The sequence below is a fragment of the Chanodichthys erythropterus genome, chromosome 5, assembly GCF_024489055.1.
Source record: "Chanodichthys erythropterus isolate Z2021 chromosome 5, ASM2448905v1, whole genome shotgun sequence".
In the NCBI taxonomy this organism is placed as follows: domain Eukaryota; kingdom Metazoa; phylum Chordata; class Actinopteri; order Cypriniformes; family Xenocyprididae; genus Chanodichthys; species Chanodichthys erythropterus.
In genome coordinates, this window is record NC_090225.1 from 24,981,418 (window position 1) to 25,005,925 (window position 24,508).

At 36.4% G+C, this 24,508-nt stretch overlaps 1 protein-coding gene across 1 annotated transcript in view; it reads left to right on the plus strand.

The window, feature by feature from the left end:
* Positions 1–24,508, plus strand: part of LOC137020177 (CUB and sushi domain-containing protein 1-like) — a 245,575-nt gene that overhangs the window by 136,149 nt on the left and 84,918 nt on the right. Inside the window, 5 exon segments of the mRNA XM_067385422.1 lie at positions 1,143–1,256; positions 4,189–4,284; positions 7,850–8,053; positions 9,607–9,752; positions 17,143–17,239. Of these exon segments, the coding sequence (XP_067241523.1) occupies positions 1,143–1,256; positions 4,189–4,284; positions 7,850–8,053; positions 9,607–9,752; positions 17,143–17,239 (657 nt within the window).

The window sequence follows — 24,508 nt, forward strand, 5'->3', positions numbered from 1 at the left end:
CTGCAGTTCATGCATAACAAATAGGAGTGTAAGTAAAGCTTTAACATTTGAAGCTTGTGGAAGTATTTGTGAGCCGACAGAAATCCAGTCAAAATTATATTTACACAGCCACTAGCGGTGACCCTTCAGGTTTTCTGTACTGTTTGAGTATGAAGCAGGACTGACATCTCATTACAGGGGAGATAATAGAGTCATCGCAGTGGTCTGTATGACCCCTTTCCACCCCTCTCTGCTTAGCTGGCTCTCATACCAGCACCTGACATGCACAGCATGTCTCTGTGATTTCCCTGGTCTCTCATCCCCTACCACGTGAACCATGTGTCCTTTTTAGCAAGCCAACACATTTAATCACAGCTTCATCACTGGTCTCAGGTCAGAAGGAATGGACACCAGACATGACCAACCATACATATATTGCATATATTAAAGACAGAGGTTCGTGATTTTAAGGCAATAAAAAGGGGTACAATGATATTAACACTCCCATACTTGGATGTACGCTTACAGTGAAAACACACACAACTTCTAACTGATTATTTAACTATACATTGTTATATGAACAACAAAGTCAGTAATTAAACTAAGCATTAATGGGGCTATTTGTACAACAACGGTTTCTGAATTCTGCATATTAAGTTTTGTGTATATATTCCCTTGAGTTTTTCTAGTGAGTAAGTCAACAAATCAATGTGTTTGATTTGTCATTTGGATTATTTCATTAAAAAAGAACCAGCTCAGTCATATGTTCGTCAATCACAAACAAAGCCCCAGCTCTTGATTCCCACATAGCTCTGTCATTTGTTTTCAGGACAGAGCTGCCGCAGTACTATAAGTGGTGTTCTGCGGTATGAGTTTACAGTTTATTCACAATTTCACGGCATGATTTCTGTAATCAGAATCTTCTATTGTACTGAATTAAATCTCATGTGCCACTTTATCTAGATGGGGCTGATGTGACTAGGCTATACATACTTCTGTGCTGAGTGCATATGAACACTTATAAAACCATCAACCTGGAACAGTGTCTATGGGAAATTTATGTCACTTTTATTCTTAACTCATTGTACTTCTTTTGTTAGTGTCTCTTCCCAGCAGTGGTGATGATAGTAACACGCTCAGTGTGTTTCATTATGTCTCCTCAGTGGTGTTTGGGCAATTTGCCTATTTCCAGACAGCCATGAACGACTCCGTTGAGTTATTTGATGGGCCCAATCAGAATTCTAGGCTGCTAAGCTCCCTGGCTGGGTCTCATTCCGGTAAGTAATAGCTTTACATTCACCCTAGTTTTGTTGCTTTGAGTTTGCTTTGAAATGCACAGAACCCTTTGGAGAAAAAAAGCAAACAGGCATATATGGCTTTTTAAATCAGTAAAAAGACAATTGTGCAGACAATTGAGCAGTGAACGAGATCTCGAGTGAGGTTTAATGGCTTCTTTTTGAGGGGGAAATACAGAGGGAGTAAGAGTTTGCTAATAGTTTTGTGTTCGTTTTTATGGTTTCAAATTTCTCTTATACAGTATGCACAGTGAACACATACTTCGACAGCTTCGGGCAAACATAAGTCTGCTTTTTGCAAGTCATATTTTTACTAAGTCATAAAATAATTCAAAATACATATTTGGACACATAAGTCACCCTGAAATACCTCATGAAATCAGTTTTGGACTCTTGGGTCATCTACAGTATATGCTAATTATCTTTCTTATTTTCCTTCCAATAGAACAGTCTGAATTTTAAAATAAAATTATCTTAAAAATAAGTAAAATAATACTAAAACAATACAAATTTAACTTAAAATGCCGTTTTAAATGTTTAAAGGTGCCATCGAATTGAAAATTGAATTTAGCTCGGCATAGTTGAATAACGAGAGTTCAGTACATGGAAATGAAATACAGTGTGTCTCAAACACCATTGTTTCCTCCTCCTTATATAAACCTCATTTGTTTAAAAGACCTCCGAAGAACAGGTGAATCTCAACATAACACCGACTGTTACGTAACATAATATGGTTAAAGTTACCATCGTTTCTTACTGTATTCACGGAGACAAGAGCCATCACTATTTTCATTTTTAAACACTTGCAGTCTGTATAATTCATAAACACAACTTAATTCTTTATAAATCTCTCCAACAGTGTGTAATGTTAGCTTTAGCCATGGAGCACAGCCTCAGACTAATTCAGAATCAAATGTAAACATCCAAATAAACACTGTACTTACGCGATTAGACATGCTGCTTTTAAAGGCCGCAGCCTGAATCGGCTCATAGTTAATGATGCCCCAAAATAGTAGTTAAAAAAATGAATTTGAATTTGAGCTGAAACTTCACAGACACATTCATGGGACACCTTAGACTTATATTACATCTTTTAAAAAGACGTTCTACGGCACCTTTAAGTAAAATGTTACCAAAGCGGTAACCTACAGTAATAAGTTCCTCCTTTTGAATCTCTTTGAACTTAACTATGAGGAAAATTAAGAATAAGTGAAAGTGACATGTAACCCATACTCTGAATTTTTCCTCTGCATTTAACCCATCCAAGTTAGTGCAAACACATTAGGAGTAATGAGTAGTGAACATACACACACACTGCAAACCGTGGACACGCACACCCAGAGCAGTAGGCAGCCATTTTACAGTGGCACACAGGGAGCGATTGGGGGTTGCCTTGCTCAAGGTATTGAGAAACAAACTACAACCTTTGGGTTACCAGTTTGACTCTCTAACCATTAGACCACGATTTCTGATAAATCCTGCGTCAATCTGTTTTGAAAAGAAATCTAAGAAAAAAAGTGTCATTGCATTAGACAACACAATATAAGATCAAATGGAATCAGCAAATGATGCTAGGATTTTCTCAGAAAGAACTTGTTTCCCATAGTTTTACAAACTTGAGCCATATTTGCAATGACTTTAATCAGTGTTTTGGTGATATTTTTGTGAATATATAAGTCGGTTCTCTTCAAATTTATCGATATGTCCTATCGGAGTAACCACGGGTGTAGAGAATCATATGAGCTATCAACATGATCCACTAACGTCTGGTAACCAGAGAGTCTCCAAATACTTTTTGTCCTGGTTCTAAACAGTATCCCCTGGTTTCACAGACAAGGCTTATGCCTAGTCTCAGTCTAAAATGCACATATGAGCTGTTTTAACTGAAAGCAACTTGCACTGACATATCTTCAAATATGTAAGTGCCATTGTTTTGTCTCAAGATGCACACCAGTAATTTTTTTGTCTAAGGCACAAAAGCTACTTAAACCAGGACTATACTGTATGTATTGGTTATCATTTCAAACCTTTTGTGCTGTCTTTTTTAAAAATTAATGCTGCTTGGTTTAATATTTTGTTATTTTAATTATTGACATTTTAAATGTGGTTTAGTTGTTCCAATACTTTTTGGGACTACTGTATTTATATCAAGATTAAATCTTAAATATTGGATCCATGTTGTCATTTTTGCCCTTTGGTTCCAGACTTGTTTAATTCTTTCTAAAAAGAAAATGTTATCCTTGCAGCTTCCTGCTGAACTATTGCCGGTATTATTGAGTGAAAGGTAATAAAATGCCAAGAACAAGAAAATCACGGCTAATTCCACAGTCTTTGCAGGATTGATGACGGCCATTGGACGCAAACTGTTTGTATGGCATTTTTATACTGTATATCTTCATGGTCTGCTGTGCAACATTATATTCCCATGGGAAGCGCTGTAAATTCATATAATTTCTATCTCAGCTTTGTGAGCAGTGGGCCAGAAATCTTGACGGGCCACTCAATTCATAGTTAGAGTGTTTAACCCTCCAGGCTCAACTGTAGTGTTTCAGTTTCAGTGTTTCTTCCTTTGGATGCAACTTGTGTAAAAGTACACTGTGATTTTGGAAAAGCTTTAGCTTAGCTAGAAAAGTTTAGCTCAAGGGTAAGTCAGCCTTGCCGGTTGGGGATTTTTCTTTTAATTTACCCACTGCATCTATGAACATGCTGAAGACAGCTTAAGTATTTCTTTGGGTATCCATCAGTTTTAGGCCCATTGTTGCTGACCTACTCTCTCCACCCTTTGCCCTGGAGGCTGATTGGAGTTAAGCCATTCATCATGTACACTACCTTAAGGCAACAGTTTGTTGTGGCACATTTGCCTCCACAAGCAACTCGGAGAGATTTTAATGCCTGCCATATTGTGTTTTTGCAGGAGAAACCTTGCCCTTGGCCACCTCAAACCAAATCATGCTGAGATTCAGCGCAAAAAGCGGCCCATCTGCCAAAGGTTTCCATTTTGTTTACCAAGGTAAGCACACACTCAAATCTCAGTCAATACCAGGTCATCGTTCAGAGCCAAGGCTTTGTTTTTAATCTTCAAATCTGAAACATTCAGTTAGCCTTTGGTATGTTTTTGTCGTGTATATATTGGCAGCATGTATAGGGTGAAGTGATTTCACTGTGAAGTGTAGGGGCGGCCTGCTGATCAGTATGCCTGAGCCCGCTCACTGTGGGAAATAGCCTTTATATTTCACACAGAGAAGTTAACAGCGCAATCACAATGTCATAACCAGTACACAATAGAGTCAAATGAGGAAGGGGCTTGAATTTGATATAATTTGTAATGCATTTAGCTCTGAGTATAAAGCCGAATAGGAGAATGATTTGTACTCTGTTCTCTTGAGTATTTTGAGAGTTGCCTCAAAGTTTTATGCTTTGAGAATTTTTTATATATATTAATTTTTATTATTATATATTATTAATTTCATTAATTCTTTTCTCACTCAGACACAACAACTGCCAAAACTCTTTGTACGTACAGGCCAATTTGCACATGCTTACATACTGTTTTCAAAACTGTTAAACTTATGTTCAAAACAATAACATAATACAAAACTGAATAAGACAGCAATTTGCTACATTTCTACAGTAATATAGTTATGAAATATATTCTGAATCTAAAAAAATCTAATACTATCAAAACAATTAGATGAAACTGAACACCTACACAAGCATTAGTCTTTCATTTTTATTACCATCAACTCAAAAGGGGAAACTTAGGAATAATTTTGTTCTGCAATGTAAACATGGACCATATAACATAAACTGCAGTGAATTATAAGCAGTAGAGAGTGTCATTCTTGTTTTGCTAAGAAATTTTAAAAATGAAAACATTGTATATTGCTAACTGATGTTAGTGTTTTTAGGTCGATGTTTTATAAGTGACAAAGCGTGTTTGCTGGGTGAAAACCTTTGCTAGTGTTCTGGAAGAATGAGTTGATTTGAGACATGTATGAAGTATTTTGGTAGATTTAGTGCATTTTGAATGTGAAATTAACTGCTGTGCCAAGATGAAAGTTGGTTAGGAGAACTGTGTAAAGAGTTCTGAAAAAGTGACCTAAGTATTGAGAAATGTGTCCTAGCGATTGTAAAAAACTGTTAAACAAATATTTAAAATATACCGTTTTTAAGCTGTTTCTAAATAAACAGTATAGACATTCAGCATTACAGTATAACATATATAAGGCCCATTAAACCCATTATAATAAATGTCATAATTACCTGTGGCCTTCCTAACTGTCTAACGGGTAGGAAATATACATATTATACATAATACATAATATACATAAATATCCATATTTGTAACCTACTGTATGTTCCCCAGTGCAGCAGTGTACACTGTGACTATTTTAGCACTCTTTTTATAGAAAACCTACATATATATTTTCTAGTACATTTGTATGAGCATCTTCATGACCCAAGCAAAGAGAACTTTGCTGGTTTTGCTATTTTTGTTTGCGAACATTGTAGCAAAATTAATGACAGACATCACAGCAGCTGGTTTATTAGGCTGCTGTGACTTTAAGACCTGCCGCTGCCGAACATAACGTGGATCTGCCGCGTTTCTCATTTCGTCACAACTCTTTCGTTTAATATGTTATTTAACTAATGTAAGACTGTTCTTATGAGGATTCTCAATAAAACGGGCATTTTGTCATAATTCTGTGTGTTATTGTTTGGTCAAGCATGAAAGATAACTCGATACGCATCTTTCTGTGCACATGAGTCATGTGTGTGTCACACCGACTTGACATTCACAGACAGCGTGTTCTCGGTCGTTGTTTGGCGCTTGAATTAAAAGCATTTGCGTGAATAAGAGCGTGATCATATAATGTACTGCTAGCCAAATTATTACGGAAAAATGGATGATGCGGTAATTGTGTTAAATATTTTTAATGTGTTAAACTGGAAAAAAAATATCACATGCATTAGCACATTAATTTTGACATTCCTATTTTTTTTTTATTTTTTTTTTTTATTTTTATTTTTTAAAGAATTTTTGGGTTAGCTATTTTTGGGAATGAAATGAGGTAAGTAAATAATTTTTTGCTAAACTGTTCCTTTAAATGACTCACCCCTGACGTTTCAAATTTCCCACACAGCAGCAGGGTGCCGCAGGACATTTGAGGCATTTTTCCTCGTTTAAAAAGATGTCATAAAAGAGTGTATAAATTAGGCTTTTTAACTCCCTTTATCAGCTGCCTTATAAAAAGATACAATAGGAATCTTTCACAGCCGTATCAGCGTGCTCACACACACACAGCGCAGACCCCAGCAAGCCTGCTATGTCTCTTTATATATCTCCTCACCATTTTATAGTGTACAGCAATGGGCGCAGAGAGAACAGCGGGTGTATGAGAAATGTTCTCTGACAGTTAGGACAGTTCATTTGGCTCATGGAGGCATCCAGGTGATGGTGGATGGTCCTACCAGCCTCTTCCTATATATCCACAGCCGTCAGATTAAAGTTAAAGCACAAATAGAAAAAAAGAACCAAAGTTGCTACAATGTCCGCAAACAAAAACAGCAAAACCAGCAAAGTTCTCTTTGCTTAAGTCATGAAGATGCTCATACAAATGTACTAGAAAATATATATGTAGGTTTTCTATAAAAAGAGTGCTAAAATAGTCACAGTGTACACTGCTGCACTGGGAAACATACAGTAGGTTACAAATATGGAATGTTGTCTGTGTTTCAAAGTGAAATATTGGTGCTATTAAGACAGAAATGTGTGTGTGTGTGTGTGTGTGTGTGTGTGTGTGTGTGTGTGTGTGTGTGTGTGTGTGTGTGTGTGTGTGTGTGTGTGTGTGTGTGTGTGTGTGTGTGTGTGTGTGTGTGTGTGTTTTATTTCATTCAATACTGAAAAGGATAAAAAAAAACAAAAAAAAAAAACATGAAAACGTCACTGTTTTAAACTGTCAAAAATAGAAATGGCCTTTACCCAATGAATGTCTGTTACTGTAAATATTTTTATTATGGGTTTATTAAAGTATTGATCCATTAGAATAGCAACATGCTAAAGGAAAACTCCTATATGGTTTGTGTTAGTAGTATTATTTGTGTATGTATCCTTTTGTATTTATATTTGCCTAAACTACTGTTGAAAAGATTGGGGTCAGCAAGATTTTTTTAATGTTAAAGAAGTCTCTTTTGTTCAGCAAGGCTGCATCATTTTGACCAAAAATACAGTAAAAACAGTGATATTATGAAATAGAAGAGAGAAACAATGTAAAGGCAGCTTACTATGTTTTGGGTAACCCTTTATTTTAGGGTCTTTTTACTAGTTGCTTATTAGCATGCATATTACTAGAGTATTAGCTATTTATTAGTACTTATTAAGCACATATTAATGCCTTATTCTGCATGACAAGACTCTACATTCTTAATCCTACCCAATACCTAAACTTAACAGCTAACTTACTAACTATTAATAAGAAGTAAATTATGAGTATATTGAGGGAAAAGTCATAGTTAATAGTGAATATGTGTTCTCTATACTAAAGTGTTACCGAGATCTGTTTCCTGTCCACTAGCTGTTCCACGTACCAGTGATACACAGTGCAGCTCCATCCCAGAGCCCAGGTACGGCAGGCGGATCGGTTCAGAGTTCTCAGCTGGCTCCATTGTTCGTTTTGAGTGCAACCCTGGATACCTTCTCCAGGGATCCAAAGCCATCAAGTGTCACGCGGTCCCTAACGCTCTGGCACAGTGGAATGACACCATCCCAAATTGTATAGGTAAGCTAGCCTAGATTTATCCAAGGAAAATGCCCACTAGTCATGTTTTATTCAGGACTAAACAATTCATTGTGACTGAGGGTTAGAAATAGAAAAAACACAGACAGTACAAATTCTGACTTTTATTTGCTTGCTAACAGGTACCATCATTCAGATGTTGATTCATAGCCCCGTGTTTTCTCAAGAGAATGTAAATGCACAAGTTTCCTGTGGTTTTATGTAACCTTGAGGTAACTAATAAGGGACGAAATGGCAGTGGCCTCTATGAGGATTTAAAATGTCAGGCCCCTAGTTAATATTTCCTTCTATACTGCCATCCTCAAGGGGCTGAAAGCTGAATCCAAGGGCCTCTGGGCCACAGCCTTCAGTTCAAAGCCGTAACCTCCAGGCTTTAATACTAAGCATTTAGCTGTCGCCGTATTCTTTAGTGCTGTCACGATTTTATCGCACCTAAGGCACATTCTCATTTCAGTCTGCTTTCAAATCTCAATTCCCCAGTTTTCATAGGAATTACAAACTGAAAGGTAGATATTAAATATTAATAGAAATTAAATATATTTAGCTACAAAAAAATCCTTCCACATTCATCCATTTCATCTATGAATTAAAGTCAACATGAAACACCGTTTGCAGGTCAGTCCGTAATACCTGGAGAGAGCTTGAGCCATAAATGTCATGTAACTAATTGCTCTGGAGCTGCAGGAAAGTGATGTCATGACAATCCTTCTCAAGTGATGTGACGCCAAATGTATCAGACTGGAAACGCTGCATCCAAAATTGCATACTTCCTTACTATATAGTATGCGAAAAACAGTAAACTAAAATAGTATGTCCGAATACATAGTATTTGAAAAACAGCAGGGGAATAGTACCTGAATGACCTACTACTTCCATTAAGATTATAAAGTGTGCATTCGATGGACACTTTAGTATCCCATGAGGCAACTGGAGAGGATTTGTGAATGGGAGTGAAGCGACGCAACTGACATTGGTAGGTCACGTGACAGTAACAGTAACAGTATGGCGGATGTAGTAAGTCAAAATTGAATTCTTACTACCTATATTCAGATGCAGAAAAAATCTACTTTGATAAAATGGAATAGCATATTTGCATTTTTTTTTTAAACATCTGTCAAAAGAAAAAAAATATATTCAGTATAAGAATCTACCAGCAAGGATAAAGCATGACATCATTAATATGTTGAAAAATGTACTGCATAACAGTTTGTGCAACCAATTTTAATTGTGTAATTCATAATTTGGATTGTTGGTCATATTGACTAAACTTGGTTAGCTTCTATAGCTAGAAAAAAGAAGCCTTTACAAAGGCAATGACAAGATTGTTTCTTGGGAGAGGTGTTCCCAGAAAGACATTTCACTTGCAGAGAATGTATGTTTTAGCAGGGTGATGATGGCTTTGGTTCATGTTACCTCGGGCATAATCGCATCTTGTGTCAAAGGAGTCGGCTGTCTTTCTCACAGGACTCAGTTCAGGCACTTGTACTGTTCCATCCTCAGCATGAGCTCAATTTTGCCTCTGTTTTGCTCCACAGTTCCATGCAGCGGGAATCTGACAGAAAGGAGAGGTACCATTCTCTCCCCTGGGTTCCCAGAGCCTTATGGGAACAGCCTGAACTGTGTGTGGAAAATCATTGTTACAGAAGGAGCCGGTATTCAGGTAAGTACAAAAGAGCCACGTGTGAACTCATCAAATGCAGTAAAGCTGCACCTGCTGAAGTGATAAGATGGAAAAGATTCCACTGCACTCTGCAAGGCAGTGAATTACAAAAGTTAATTTTAGCATTATACATTTTTTGTTTGTTTGTTTGTTTGTTTGTTTTTAATGGTGTTCAAAGTGGTGTTTGTTTTATGTAAAAGATCCAACTGTGATGCCATATGTAGAACATGGTCATAAATGAAATTTAAGGTAAATCAGACAAATTCTGATTGTGGCATTGTATGAATTGTATTTTTATTGAATGTATACAATAGCATTACAATTCCTGACAGCCATGGTATTTCAACACGACACAGAGAAAAAGCTGAAAAACACATTCTTTTGTTTAAAATAAAAGCATATATTTATTAAAAATAGTATTACAATTAATTAAAATAACCTTTTAAAAAAAAAAGAAAGAAAAGGTGCAATATGTAGGATTTCTGTCCGCTAGAGATCGCTAGAGGCCTATTCAAAACAAAGGTGTAGCTTGATGATGCCAAGTTTGAGCGTGGAATCTTGGGACTTGTGGTCTTCACATCACAGCCGGTGGAAACAATCAGGACAGGACTCAGGAAGTAATCATGTTCATGGATGTGATTATTAACGTTACTGTAGTATCAAGCAGAGCAGGACCGAGTTTTGTCGGAGCTGAACGAGGCCGCTGGAGCGATTGCACAACACATGCCTCATGAACAGCGAACGTTCAATATCGGCGGCGATACATATCGATATTGAACGCGATATTGCGTGTCTTATCAGTGAACTACGGCTCTGTCTATTAAATGCTGCTTCATTTGAAAGCAGGTGATGGCGATATAGTGGTAATCAGGGAACCGGCTTTACTGAAGAAATGCGCGTGACAAAAGCATTCGATACATCGCCCAGCCCTAATAAATATATATATATATATATATATATATATATATATATATATATATATATATATATATATATATATATATATATATATATATACGGTATATACGGTTATATAAATATATATATATATATATATATATATATATATATATATATATATATATATATATATATGATTTTACCTCAAAATCCAACAATTTGACACAAAATGATAACTGCAAATCCATGCTGGAGTCCATTTGTTTCTGTGAATTTGTGTCAAAGCTATTTGTACATTCAGTCGCAAAGCTCTTTCCCCTTTTGGAGGTGTTTGATGAAATTACGTCATGCGGATGGTGCACGAACGCGGACGGCCGAAGTATACCCGGGGCTTTAAGCGGCTGTTCATTCAGAAATGCGTTATTGCGTTATAAAAATGAGACGCAGGCAGTGGAAAGGACTACTACTGTATGTTTGATATTTCATGTTTTTATGACGGTGACAGACTGAAAGCTGCTGTTGTTTTCTGTTTTTACAAAGCATTTGCTGTTAATAATAGCCTATTACTGGTGTTATTTATTGCTATTACTTTTTGACTGAATATTTAGCATTTTTCTTATTTTATATTTATTCTGAGTATATAGAATGTTTAAGATAAGTTTGTAAGCTTGCTGGTGAGAGTTGGCATCTGTTACATTCAGGACTAATAGTAGGATAGATCCTAGCTAATTTTGAATTTGTGAAATGCAACCTATGAAGTATTTTAAATTGGATGAGGGCATGTCTGGCACAGGATGATGATGATGAATGTACTTTGTCTAAAATACCACTCCACTCTATATCAGTAAAGTCTCTACCAAGGTCAAGTTGCCAAGAATTTTTCACAAAATCTGTGCTGTGTGGACCTATGGTGCTTATAAGAGAATATATGTGGGAAATTAATCCTCTGCCTTCTGGTTTTAAATCCAGCAATGAATCCATAACTGAAGGAGCAGGTAATTCAGGAAAAGACTTAAATAATGACTTAATAAAACCCCTTATCTACAAATATCGGAAAAAAAAAAAAAAAAAAAAAAAAAATGTTTTGGGCAGAGAGAAATTGTGTGCAAGCTCCTCAAAGGAACAGAAAACACCATTAAAAAACAAATCTTTTAAAAATCTAATTCCCTGCCCCTCCCATGTTAAAAATGCAGTGTCTGTATAGGATGGGGGAAATAAACAATTGGAGACAATGGAACCAGCAATTGAGGCAGTCTGTAAGCCAAAATGTCTCCTAAACTGCGACCAAATTCTTAACGTATGCACAACAACTGGATTAGGTGATGTAATGAAACTCTTTCCTGAAATTGGAAGTGGTGCACAAACCAAGGACTTAAGAGAATATTAGGTACATGCTTCCTCCCCTTGCACACACACAGGAATAGACTGCGAGTCCCAAGCTGGCATCCAATGCACTATTTTTTGAATATTGCTTGCCCAGTAATAAAATAAAAAATTGGTAAAGCCATCCCTCCATGGCACTTAGGCTTCTGCAAAGAGGATTTTGGCAATATGACAATATATGCGATAGCGATGAAGAGGGATTAGAAACATACAAAAGAACATTGTCCGCATATAAAGAAATTTTGTGCTCAATGCCATTTCGAGTGATGCCTTTAAAAACAGAGGACTGACGAAGTAATGTGGCTAACGGCTCAGTAGAAATTGCGAATAACAAGGGCGAAAGCGGGCAACCCTGCCTTGTCCCTCTCTGTAAGGGGAAGTATTCTGAAAATACATTATTTGTGCAAACAGAGGCTGAGGCGGAGTATAAAAGTTTAATCCAAGAGATCATATCTTCAGGGAAGCCACATTTTTTGAGAGTAAAAAAAATATATTCCCATTCAACATGGTCAAATGCCTTTTCAGCATTGAGAGAGACAATGCTTTCTGTATCCGAGTGTGAATGAGTATACATAACATTAAACAAACATCGGAGGTTGTTAAAGGGGTTGTGACCTCGAAAAAATCCTGTTTGGTCATTGTGAATTATTGCAGGCAAGATGGGTTCTAGACAAAGCGCAACAGCCTTAGCTAATATCTTAAAATCAGTATTTAGTAGTGAAATTGGTCTATAAGATTTACAGAATATAGAGTTCTTGTTTTCTTTTAACAAAAGCAAAATTGAAGCCTGTGTAAGAGTCAAAGGGAGGGAGCCTTTCTCAAAAGACTCATTATATACTGCTGCAAGAAGTGGGCTGAACAGAGCTGAGAATTTTTTACAAAATTCTATAGGGAAGCTGTCCGGTCCAGGTGCCTTACAACTCTGCATAGCCACAACAGCTTCCATAACCTCTTGTTGTCTAATAGAATCACCAAGTTCAGGACCAATACTAACAGTAGGCAGAAAAGGATTCCAAGAAAGCCAAATCAGAGCCAAATACAGAGATGAGTAAAATTGAACAAATCTATTATTTATCTCTTGTGCAGTGTGTAACAGAGAACCAAAAGAGGACTGAATTTGAGTAATCATTTTGGAGACGTCAGATTGGCAAGTTTATAGGCCAATAATCTACTAGCCTTATCACCAAATTCATAAAACGCATGGCGAGTCTTTAACAACCTTTTCTCTTCCTGAGAAGTTGTTAATAGGTTCAATTCGGTCTGGAGCCGCAGCCTTTCTTTATATAAACTAGGGCTTGGATTTGTAGCATATTAGACATCCAACTTGCTTATTGCATCAGAAATCACTTTAAGTTTTGAGATCTCCTGCTTTCTGGTATAGGAGGAAAAGGAAATAATTTTCCCACTTTAAGGCTTTAAAAGCCTCCCATAATGTAGCTCTCGAGATATCAGGTGTATCATTTGTCTCCAGAAAAAAAAGCTATCTCTTTAGATAGAAATTTAACAAATTCATCATCTGACAATAACAGGGAGTTTAACCTCCATGGCCTAAAACATGAGTGGTAATTGGGAAAGCTAAGCTTAAATAGAGAAGGGGCGTGGTCTGATATCACTATGCTATGATATTTACTTGTTGAAATAAAGGAAATCAGGCTTTTATCTGCCAAGAAAAAATCAATTCGGCTATACGAATGATGTACTGGGGAGAAAAAGGAAAATTCTTTGGAGGAAGGAAAAAAAAATCTCCATGGGTCAAGTAGTCCATACTGCTCACAAAAATCCTTTATAACTACAGCAGATTTAGAAGGCTGTATGACTCTAGTTGAGGACCGGTCTAGGGAAGTGTCCAGAACGGAATGAAATACCTGCCCCACCCAACATCGTTTAAATTTTACCACATCTGCGTTTAAAATGTGTGTTTCCTGTAAAAAGGTGACCCCTGCCTTTAGCAGGCGCAAATGCGCCATACTCTTATTTCTTTTAATTAAATTATTCATGCCTTTCACGTTCCAGGTAACAAAATTTAACTCAGCCATCTGGAGTTTGGCCATTTTGTCAAGAAGCAACAAATAATAAATTGACCAGAATGAGACACAGTGAACCACATATAGTGAGCTACATAAACAGTACACGATTTAACATATAACGTTAGGTGTATTGTTAGGGTGAACTGATGCTGACTGAAAGCTGGATGATAAAAACATGCTGCACATAAACCCCTCCCACCCCCATTCCAAAACCACACAGTAACCATCAAAAACCAAACATCCACTGGTTTACAGCGTGGCATCACTTACCAGTTATCAATTCTGCTCTGTTGAACTAAAACTGACAAAGCCATATTAAGTAAGAGTTAGGTCTATGGCACATTAAATTTGAAACCAAAGTAAAGAGCACGTTATCATCTTGATACATGAAGAAACATAAAGAACGGATTTAAACATATTATTCCGGAATAGAGTCATCAAAAGTATCGCTCATAAAGCTGACTGTTCATAATCACGGGTCATTGTAAATGAAAATAGTCCCATTCAAACAAGGATAAATCAGAATATGTCCATTAGACAGTCAACAATGAATTAGTCCCACATTACATAGTTTGCCCTACTTGTCCATCGCGGGTGTCAAAACACTCTGAATTAACTCAGTAGCTTGCTGTGGGGAATCAAAGGAATGTCTCATACCGTGTGGGTAATTCTCAAGCGGGCAGGGAAAAGAAGGCCAAACTCGATGCCGGCATCCCTAAGCTGAGCTTTAATCGGGTTGAAGGCTGCTCTCTGTTTAGCGAGCCATTATACATTAGTTGTCCTTTTTTGCGCGGGGCAAGTCGAAGAATTAATTCCCTCGTCTGATAGTAATGTAGTCAGACAATAAAGGGTCTCGGAGCCTGGTTTGGTTTCAGCGGGGGGGCCAGGGAGCAATGCGCTCTGTCAACCACTGGGGGCTTGGCAAAACTCTCCTTTCCGAAGACTTCAATAAGGAGTTCCTCCATAAATGTGGTTGGGTGTGCGCCCTCAGAGTGCTCAGGAATGCCAATTATTCTCACATTATTTCTCCTCGAACGGTTTTCTAAGTCATCGAGTTTCGCCCTCATCCGTTCGTTATCTTTAGACAAAGTTGCGCACATGGTTTCAAGAGAAGCATCGTGACCATCCACATCGGTGAGTGATTCTTCGACATCCTTCAGCTTTTGCTTCTGAACCTGCAGTGATGTTTTCACTGCCGAAATTGAAGATTTCAACTCAGACAGAATTACCGTTTTAAGCGCAGCGACCTCTGATCTGATACCCCGAGGAGTTCGCGGGTATCATCCCCGTATGCCGAAGCAGCCATGTCCGCAGTCGTTGCTTGTACGTTTTCTTCAGCAGTATCTGTGGCCTTTTTCGTATTGGCCCTTGGCATATTAGGTTACTTTTGGGCTTTATTAAAATCTAATTAAACTTGTGCTAGAATGTGAGGAGCGTTTAGAACTATAAAATAATAAGTATGATCAAAAGTAATACTCAGAGCAGAAACTGCGACTTCTCACTCTGCCATCTTATCGGAAGTCCCAGAACTTTTTTGATTGTTGTTAAAGGGATAGTTCACCCAAAAATGAAAATTTGATGTTTATCTGCTTACCCCCAGCTCATCCAAGATGTAGGTGACTTTGTTTCTTCAGTAGAACACAAATGATGATTTTTAACTCCAACCATTGCCGTCTGTCAGTCAAATAATGTGAGTGAATGGGAACACAATCAATCAATTTCATCAAGAGCCAAAAAAACTTGCATAGACAAATCTGTGTTCAGTACTCGGTTAGTGAGGTCGAATCGCGTTCTGACAGCTGAAGTGATGTCTAGCACTCATTGAATTATAAGCGCAAGACATCACCAGAGATTGTAAATTATGGGGATATGAGAGGGTCTGTATCTCTCTTACCATTGGAGAAAGCATAACAGCTAACTTAATCACATGCACCACCTCTCAGCCTATCGTGTAATGGCAGTGACATCAGTCACAACATTCCCTAGTCTGCCTTCTCTTAAAAAAATACACTTTCATCAAGCTAAAATCTACATCTAGTTCCCAACGAAAGTATTGTTTGGTGTAAAACATGCTGAAGATTAGCAAACAGGCTGTCGATTAATTAAATGATTAGCTATTTCCCCACAAAAGCTGTTTAATCAGCATAGTGAAACCAGTCTCATCCATTGACATTCATTCAAAAAACAGCCTCTGGTCTCCTTCCCTGCGTACCGCCGGAAATGTTAGCATTAGCCGTTACGCTTTTTTGGCTAAAGGTTGCAGGCTTGCCTTCCAGTGGCTTTGACATCACTGCCATTATCAGAGCGCGATCAGACCTCACTAATCGATTGCCGAACGCAGTTGGACATAGTGGTGTATTAGAGGTAAAAAAAAAAAGTAATATAAATACTGTTTGGTTTCTCGCAGAGAAACAGTAAAACAAAATCGAAATCGTGAATCAGTCTATCGTTCTGAAAAAATCAAGATAAATTTTTTTTGCCATATCGGATTACAAAAGTAATCAAATGTAAAATACATAATTCATTAATACTTATTGTATGCTGTCAGAATTTGAAGCATGTCTGTAAAAATGAGAACATTTTTCTATTTTCTATATATTTTCTATTAATAACATTGTGTTTATTTACAGTTATTTTTTATGTAAACAATAAGGTACAAGAGACTGAAGGGCCAATACTGCACTACCGATACTGTAGAGAAACTGACACAATTACATCTTTTTTAGACCATTTTGCTAAAGTACTGTAAAGAGATACATTTACTATGTTGACATACTGTAATGTTCACAGCACACTATTTCCACAGTTCAGCCAGATCATTTATGGAAACTAAACTGAAAAATTGGATCTTTCAGAAATCGTCATGGTATGAGTACATTAACATATGACCATATCAAGCTATGAAGCCATTTACATATTGATGTCTTAAAGGTACATTAGCAGAAACCGCCTGTTTAGGTTCAGAGAGGGGGTGAAGCTTATGATTTTAAGCAGTGCTGCAGAAGTATAGCATATGACCATTACGTTAATGAATTGTTTCATTGTACGTAAGTTTGTCATTGCATGTCATGTCATGATGTGTGTCTCCATTTTCTCGGCAGATCCAAGTCATGAGCTTTGCCACCGAGCATAACTGGGACTCGTTAGAAATCTACGATGGTGGCGATATGACAGCTCCAAAGCTCGGGAGCTTTTCAGGTTTGTATTGTCTTTATTAATCCCCTTTTAACTGCTAATTTCAATAATAGTCTGTTGGAGTGATACAGCATCTGATTTACAGAAGTCCTCTTACAGCTCATTTGCATATCATGTAGTTCTTTATAGCTCATTACAGTTTCATATTGCAATAAAACTGAGAGCCAAACCCCGCCACTGGTTTTATGCCCCTGGATTCTTGGAAAGGCTGAAATTAGCTCCAGTCCTGGAAGACTGTTCATGTGCCATCCCTTACATAACAGATGAATGTCCTCATTTTACATTTGGTTGATTAACAGTATCAGTTATTACACCCTTTTGGGTTCCAGTTGGCAAACCACCACCCACATTTATTCTATCCCACTTTATTATCACAATGTTGTGTACCAAAAAGCTGAATGTTTGAAAAAGGAAGATAGAATGTTATGAATGTTATAAATGTCATAATTACAGCCTGAGTTTTAATGGGTATAGTGTTGAGCTTTTTCTCACTTTACTGAAAAGTGTTTATCTTTTTTTCCTATTATATTCTAGTTGATATGTAATACTTCAGGAAAGTTAGCATTTTATGATCTCATATATTTAATGCAACTGAGAGACATTGTCGCTGTTTCTTGTCAATATACTGACAAATGCAAGTGTCTGACCATTTAATGCCATAATATCAACTTTGACAATGCAGTGTGTGTTTTGTTTTTTTTTTTTTTTCCTGAAAAGTAGCATTTTTGGAGATACAAGGTTTTCGCCCGACAGTGACGATATGCAGTCTATCAGTTGCATTACATAAATATGAGATCATAAAATGCTAACTTCAACTATGAAATATCAACTATGAAATACTACAACAGATAGAGAGAGAGAGAGAGAGAGAGAGAGATTATTTAAGACAGCATTGGCTGTGATTTAATAACAATTGCTGGACTAAGACACTTTTTCTCTCCACAAATACCTAAAACATTAGCCTTTATAAATATCATGTTTCTTGAGTAAAGAAAATGCTGTACTAATTTAAAGAACCAGTTATTTATGTACCCTTACATTGCAAACAAGCAGAGATGTGCGGTACTTCATTCACAATAGAGGTGGGTGGAGTTATTAGGTTTTACCAATCCGTTCCATTGGAATTACAAGGTTTAGTCACAAGCTCTTTTTAATACTTTTCATTGGTTAAATATTTGCAAAACCAACAGAGAGACATAAAAGTGTGACCAATAGTAATGATTTATAATATATACCATCAGTTTATATATGAAGAGTTTGGTTCCACCAAAATCAGTATTGTATCTGGTCGGTAATGAAAAGTCATTTATTAATTTTGCGCATGTGATGTTTTCTCCCTTTCTTTCCAAAACACGACAAACGCCAGTCTCCTTTCTCTGCAGAACACGATATATCCGCTCTCAACCAATCACAGCGTACCATTACACCCACTGTAAACATTAAAGGCTTTTTAAAAAAGCCGTTTTTAATACCAATGTACTCGGCAAATGTGTTTATTTAACCATGCGGTGGCGCCAGATACTCTTTAATCTGTAATGACAAATAATTTATAACAATAATAAGATGACCAGTTGAATTCATTTTGGGAGTGACGGCTGAATGTATTTTTAGTAAAATGCCTGTATATAAGATAAATATTGGCAAAATTTACACTCTGTTATATATGTGAATCAACTTACTTTATGTATTTTCAATTTGAAAAATAACTTTTATATTGATGGATTAATTGCATTTTGAAAAAAAAAAAGTGTCATGGATTTATTGCATTTTGGGGAAAAAATGAATACGTTTTTATAATAAACTTTTTAAAATCAAAATGTAGATTTGAATCATTAATGTTTTTAGATTCTATGTGAAAGTTTGAAGCAGAAAATAGTGGTTTTCATCTTGCCACTTTCTTGGTAAAGAAAACACCTTTTTACTCAAATTAATCAAAATGGAGTTATTGCATTTTGGAACCAAATTCTTCATACACACACACACACACACACACACACACACACACACATATATATATATATATATATATATATATATATACACACACACACACACACACACAGGTGCTGGTCATATAATTAGAATATCATCAAAAAGTTGATTTATTTCACTATAAATGTATATAGCTATTTAGAGGAAAAAAGATAAAAAAAAAATATAACATTACAAAACAAAATATAATAAAATACACACACACACACACACACACAAAAAGGTCTCACAGCAGGATTAGGAAGAGGGGGCAAGATCTTCCTTTGAGAGAGGAGGCTTAACCTTTTTGGGGGCTCTCCCAGTAGACAGAATCGTGGCCAGGCCTCTAGCTATACTTTCAGCACAGCTGTAATGAACTTCGCCTCTGTGCCACACTAGCATGCTGGTGAAAGGTCACCCAGCCAGGGAGCTCCAGCTGCTCTAAGGCATGTGTTCACTGGCACTTCACACTGTCTAGCACTCCTCACCTTCCCCAAGCCATATTCTCAAAAGCTAAGAAGCTCTTTAAATGCTAAATCATCTTCACCCAGTCTCCCGAGACACCTGATGCCAGTCTATGATTGAATTTGATGATAAAACGGTAATTTCCCCTCATTTAGATCTCAATGGTCCAAATTATACAAGCCCGGAGTCATTTGCGAGCATTGGTAAGACATGGCAGGGAATCAGGAGCCACCGTCATTAGGCATGGTGTTTGGCTGCCCATTAAAATGCACTCTTCGCTCTCCTGTCGCCTGCGTGATCGCCTTTTATATCCCCCGCACATTTGCCCATCACAATCGGTCGTTTCATTCTTCCTCTAGTCACAAATCCATTAGGATAATACCCTTAATTAAACTGTCAGATATGTTTTGTGTTTCTGTCTCCCTACACTTTTCATCATGCAGGATTAATTGCGGCTCAACAAATACCAATTTAATTACAAGTGCACACATTTTTTTGTGTCTTTAAAAGATATCGCTGTCATTATTTACCTAATTCTGACTGCACATTAGGATTCTAAAGATGAAACATGCTTGAGATCTGACTATAATCACTATTTCTCCAAAAGAGGCTTTTAAATTTATGAAAATCATGGGTAACACTTTAGAATATTGTTCCAACATTAATGAATATCTGCAAAAGAACAACAGGGGAATGCAATATTAACATTTTTGTAACTACTATTAACTAACATGAAACTCTGATAAACGAATTAGTAAATAATAGCACTCCCAGAGACTTACTATGAAACTATATAATTAATGTAAAACTAATCAATAACTAGTGCATATATTTTAACCACTTGATGAAATGATTATTATATGTAATATTTAATCATATTTTTGGTTATACTGTTTGGTAACACTTTATTTTACAGTGTCATTGTTACATTTGTTACATGTAGTTATTAATGTAATAAGTATAATTTATGCATATTTACATGCAACTAATCCTAAACCAAACCAAACCCTAGCTCTAAACCTGTAGTAAGCACATGTAGTTACAGTACTTAATATTACGCATTACTTAAATGTATAATTACAGTACAACAAAGACACCTTAAAAAATAAAGTGTAACCCACTACTTTAAAGCAGAACTAATTAACTTTTTTACCTTCATGAATAGTTTTCTAAGTCCTTACGATGGTTAATTGACTTGTAGTGGTGTGTTTGAGGTGTGCACTAACCCCCTCTGGCACGTCTATGCCAAAAAACAGCACTTGCAAATTGATCTGCGCCGACCCGACATAATCTCGCCTCATGTTCACGTTCACGCGAGAGTGACAAAATGCTTTACGGTAATTCAAAAACAATGTATATATTATGACTTTATAAGACAATTTCGAATATTACCCACCTCCATCGAGATTTCTTGTACTGTATTTGCAAAACTACTGCGCTGGTGAGCGTTGTAGTCGTTGTAGTCAAGAGCTGCGCTTGGAGTATTTACGACAGTGTGATTAACTGAAGGAACCTGTAGGGGGAGCTTTGCAAATCTTACTGAGTTCCGCTGAAAGGTGTCCTTGTTACATTGTAATTATATATATATATATATATATATATATATATATATATATATATATATATATATATATATATATATATATATATATATATATATATATATATATATAAAGTACTGAGTAATATTAATTAACAACATGTGCTTACTATAGGGTTAGGAATTGTGTTTGGTTTAGGGTTATTTATGCATGTGTTTATGCATAATTTACTGTTATTGTACATCTAACGTGTGTACCAATGACACTGTAAAATAGTGTTACATTTTTATAGAAATATTATTGTATAACTCATAATTATATTATCTAGAGTCCATATTTCTGTATATATTTGTCCTGTTATTTTGTCATTATGAACATGTAGTCTCTGTAGTGTTTTAGGATTTGTTCCTCCTGTCGCAAATTAATGAGTGCTTCATGTTTCTGCACACAATCTCCCACAGCTTCGGTTCCATTCCAATAATGAATAGACATGTGGTTGGACTCCAGTTCAAACGCTGCCCATTCATCATTTACCCCACTAATTTTTGAGTCTGCCTTCTGTGTGCAAATTGTTTTGTCCATCTGTGTGGGAGCAACATCAGTGCTCATCTTATAGGGAATTGTGGGCATGTATTTTACAAAGAATCCTTCTTCTCAAATCCCCCTAATCTGTGAGGATGCATCTCTCCTTGTCCTATTTGGCAACCAATGTGATATAGTACTTTAAGTGTAACATATTCTGTCTGACAAAGTCCATTTAAGCTCATCTGAGTCTCGTCTGAGCGTTTTAAGATCTTCTCTAGATTGCCTTGTCCCTAATAGAGATGATAGACTGCTGAATAGCTGGACACTGGATGAGCTCTATGCAGCTGTCAAACTTCATCCTAAAATTATTAGTCAAATCATCCAAGCACAAAGGAGCATTTTTCAGGCTTCGGTCATCAGTCTAATGTACTTGGACTTGGATCGACTGGAATATTAGCAGTCAGATGGGAAGGATGTTTTCAGTGCAAAACATGCCGGTGAACCATTTCCTGGCAGCCGCATGACACCATTTTGGACATTTGTGTAAAGATATAAACAAGCCATGGATGAATAAATGCTACAGCTGTTAGTTTGAAAGAAATCTTTTTTCTCAAACTAAACTGTTCTCTAAGAGCATGCCATGGCTATGTGGGTGTATTTAAACATTTATCCTGAGTCGCTATGCGGCGGCGTACTAAGGCACTGAATAGTATAAACAGTATTTGTTGGTTCTTTTTACAATCTTGTTTACTCCAGCCTTATTTACTTTTACACAGTATTTGAATTGTACCTTCATTCCCACGGGGAGATAAAAAGAATATGGAATGAATATGGAAAGAATATGGGAAAAAGCAAATAAGCTCAAAGGAGAAAAGGACCTGGAAAGCCTGCAGGAACCAGAGATGTTGGATTCTGATGTGATACACTGCAGAAATTTTCTTCTTTTTATTTTCGTTTGCCACTGCTCTACTTCATTTATTATGATGTTGTTGTGAGATATGTTTTCCCTCTTTTTACAGCATAAATCACATTCTTCAAATGCTTTGAATTAACTATGCAGACTATAATGTAACTGTAAAATAATTACCTGTAAATTTACGGTAAAATACTGGCAGCTGTGGTTCCAGCTATATACCATAATTTTACTGTTTCAACGCCGTTTTTCCATTTTACAGTTTCAACGCCGTTTTTCCATTTTACAGTTTCAACACTGTTTTTCCATTTTACGGTTTAAAAACTGTTTTTCCGTTTTACGGTTTTAATGCTGTTTTTTCCATTTTACAGTTTCAACACCCTTTTCCCATTTTACGGTTTTAATGCCGTTTTTTCCATTTTACGGTTTCAACACAGTTTTTCTATTTTACAGCTGTGCTGTAATTTCACAGTAAAATACTGGCAGCTGTGGTTCCAGCCATTTACCGTAATATTACGGTTTCAACGTTGTTTTACATTGTACTTGCAGCAATGGTTACAGCTATAATTCTACAATACAGAAAAATTAAAACAATACATAAACAATACATAATTAACATATCTCTAGTATTTCTAGTATATAATGCAAACAGACATGTTAAACTATTTTTCACTAGATGGTAGGGGTGTAACGGTACACGTATTTGTACCGAACCGTTTCGGTACAGGGCTTTCGGTACGGTGCACGTGTGTACCGAAGCATTACATTGCAACCAATATTCACCACCAATAACCGCAATAAGCTCTGCGTTTTGTTACTTTCGATAAGAAACAAAGTATCATCCTTCAAATTCTGTCCACGAAATCATGAAGTTTAAACAGAAAATGCCATTTTGATGTGCTTTGACGTGGGGTGACAGATCACTGTACAGGCGCCTCAGTTCAACCGGCGAGCGCAGAGCGCAAGTGAATGTGTTCATCTCTTACTCCTTAATACTAGCTACAGAATAAACATGAAAGAACATCTGAAGGTATGTTGCAAGATTCAGTACAACTTACTGAAACGGTCATATCTCATGTTATCACTCATTCAGTGTTTCAACGGTGGAAAGACATCAATGAAAGCGTCCGTATTCAACAATATGTCATGATGCATTTACCTCAGAAAAGCCATTCAGTGTTCACAGCTTGTTAGTTCGCTAGAGAAATGAACTCTTTCGCTTAATATATGCACTGTATTAGCCAATATATTCATTATTTTACTTAATCTTTTAGTGATATCCTGATTAGGCTATTTAACGTATGTTTAAATAAATCTGATGTTAAAATAACAGCCACTGTGTAGAAATGATTATATTTCAACAACAAATTGGAGTAAAAACATTTAGAAGTTAATGCAAAAACTGCCTTAGGTGCAGCTTACAGGTTTGCATACAATTTGTTATTTGAGTGTTGATTATTTTATCTAAAAATAAAAAAGCAATTGAATTTAGGCTAATAGTTTGGGCTTCTTTCAAGTTAGGGCTCCCTACATAGTTTATAGCATTAGCAGAGATCATTTTTTTATCCTTAAGAAACTTTTAGTTTTAATTTAATTTAATATATTTAAAGACAAAAACACAATTTGTTCAGTAAACATCTGTTTAATAATAAAAAAAAGCAATTTTATGTTTAGTTTTCTCTCCACCTGCTGTACCGAAAACTGTACCGAACCGTGACTTCAAAACCGAGGTACGTACCGAACCATGAGTTTTGTGTACCGTTACACCCCTACTAGATGGAGAGAAAATAAATAAAGAAGAAATAGATTATGGTGCATCATTTGCTATTTATGAAACATCAAAAAAATAGGCATTGA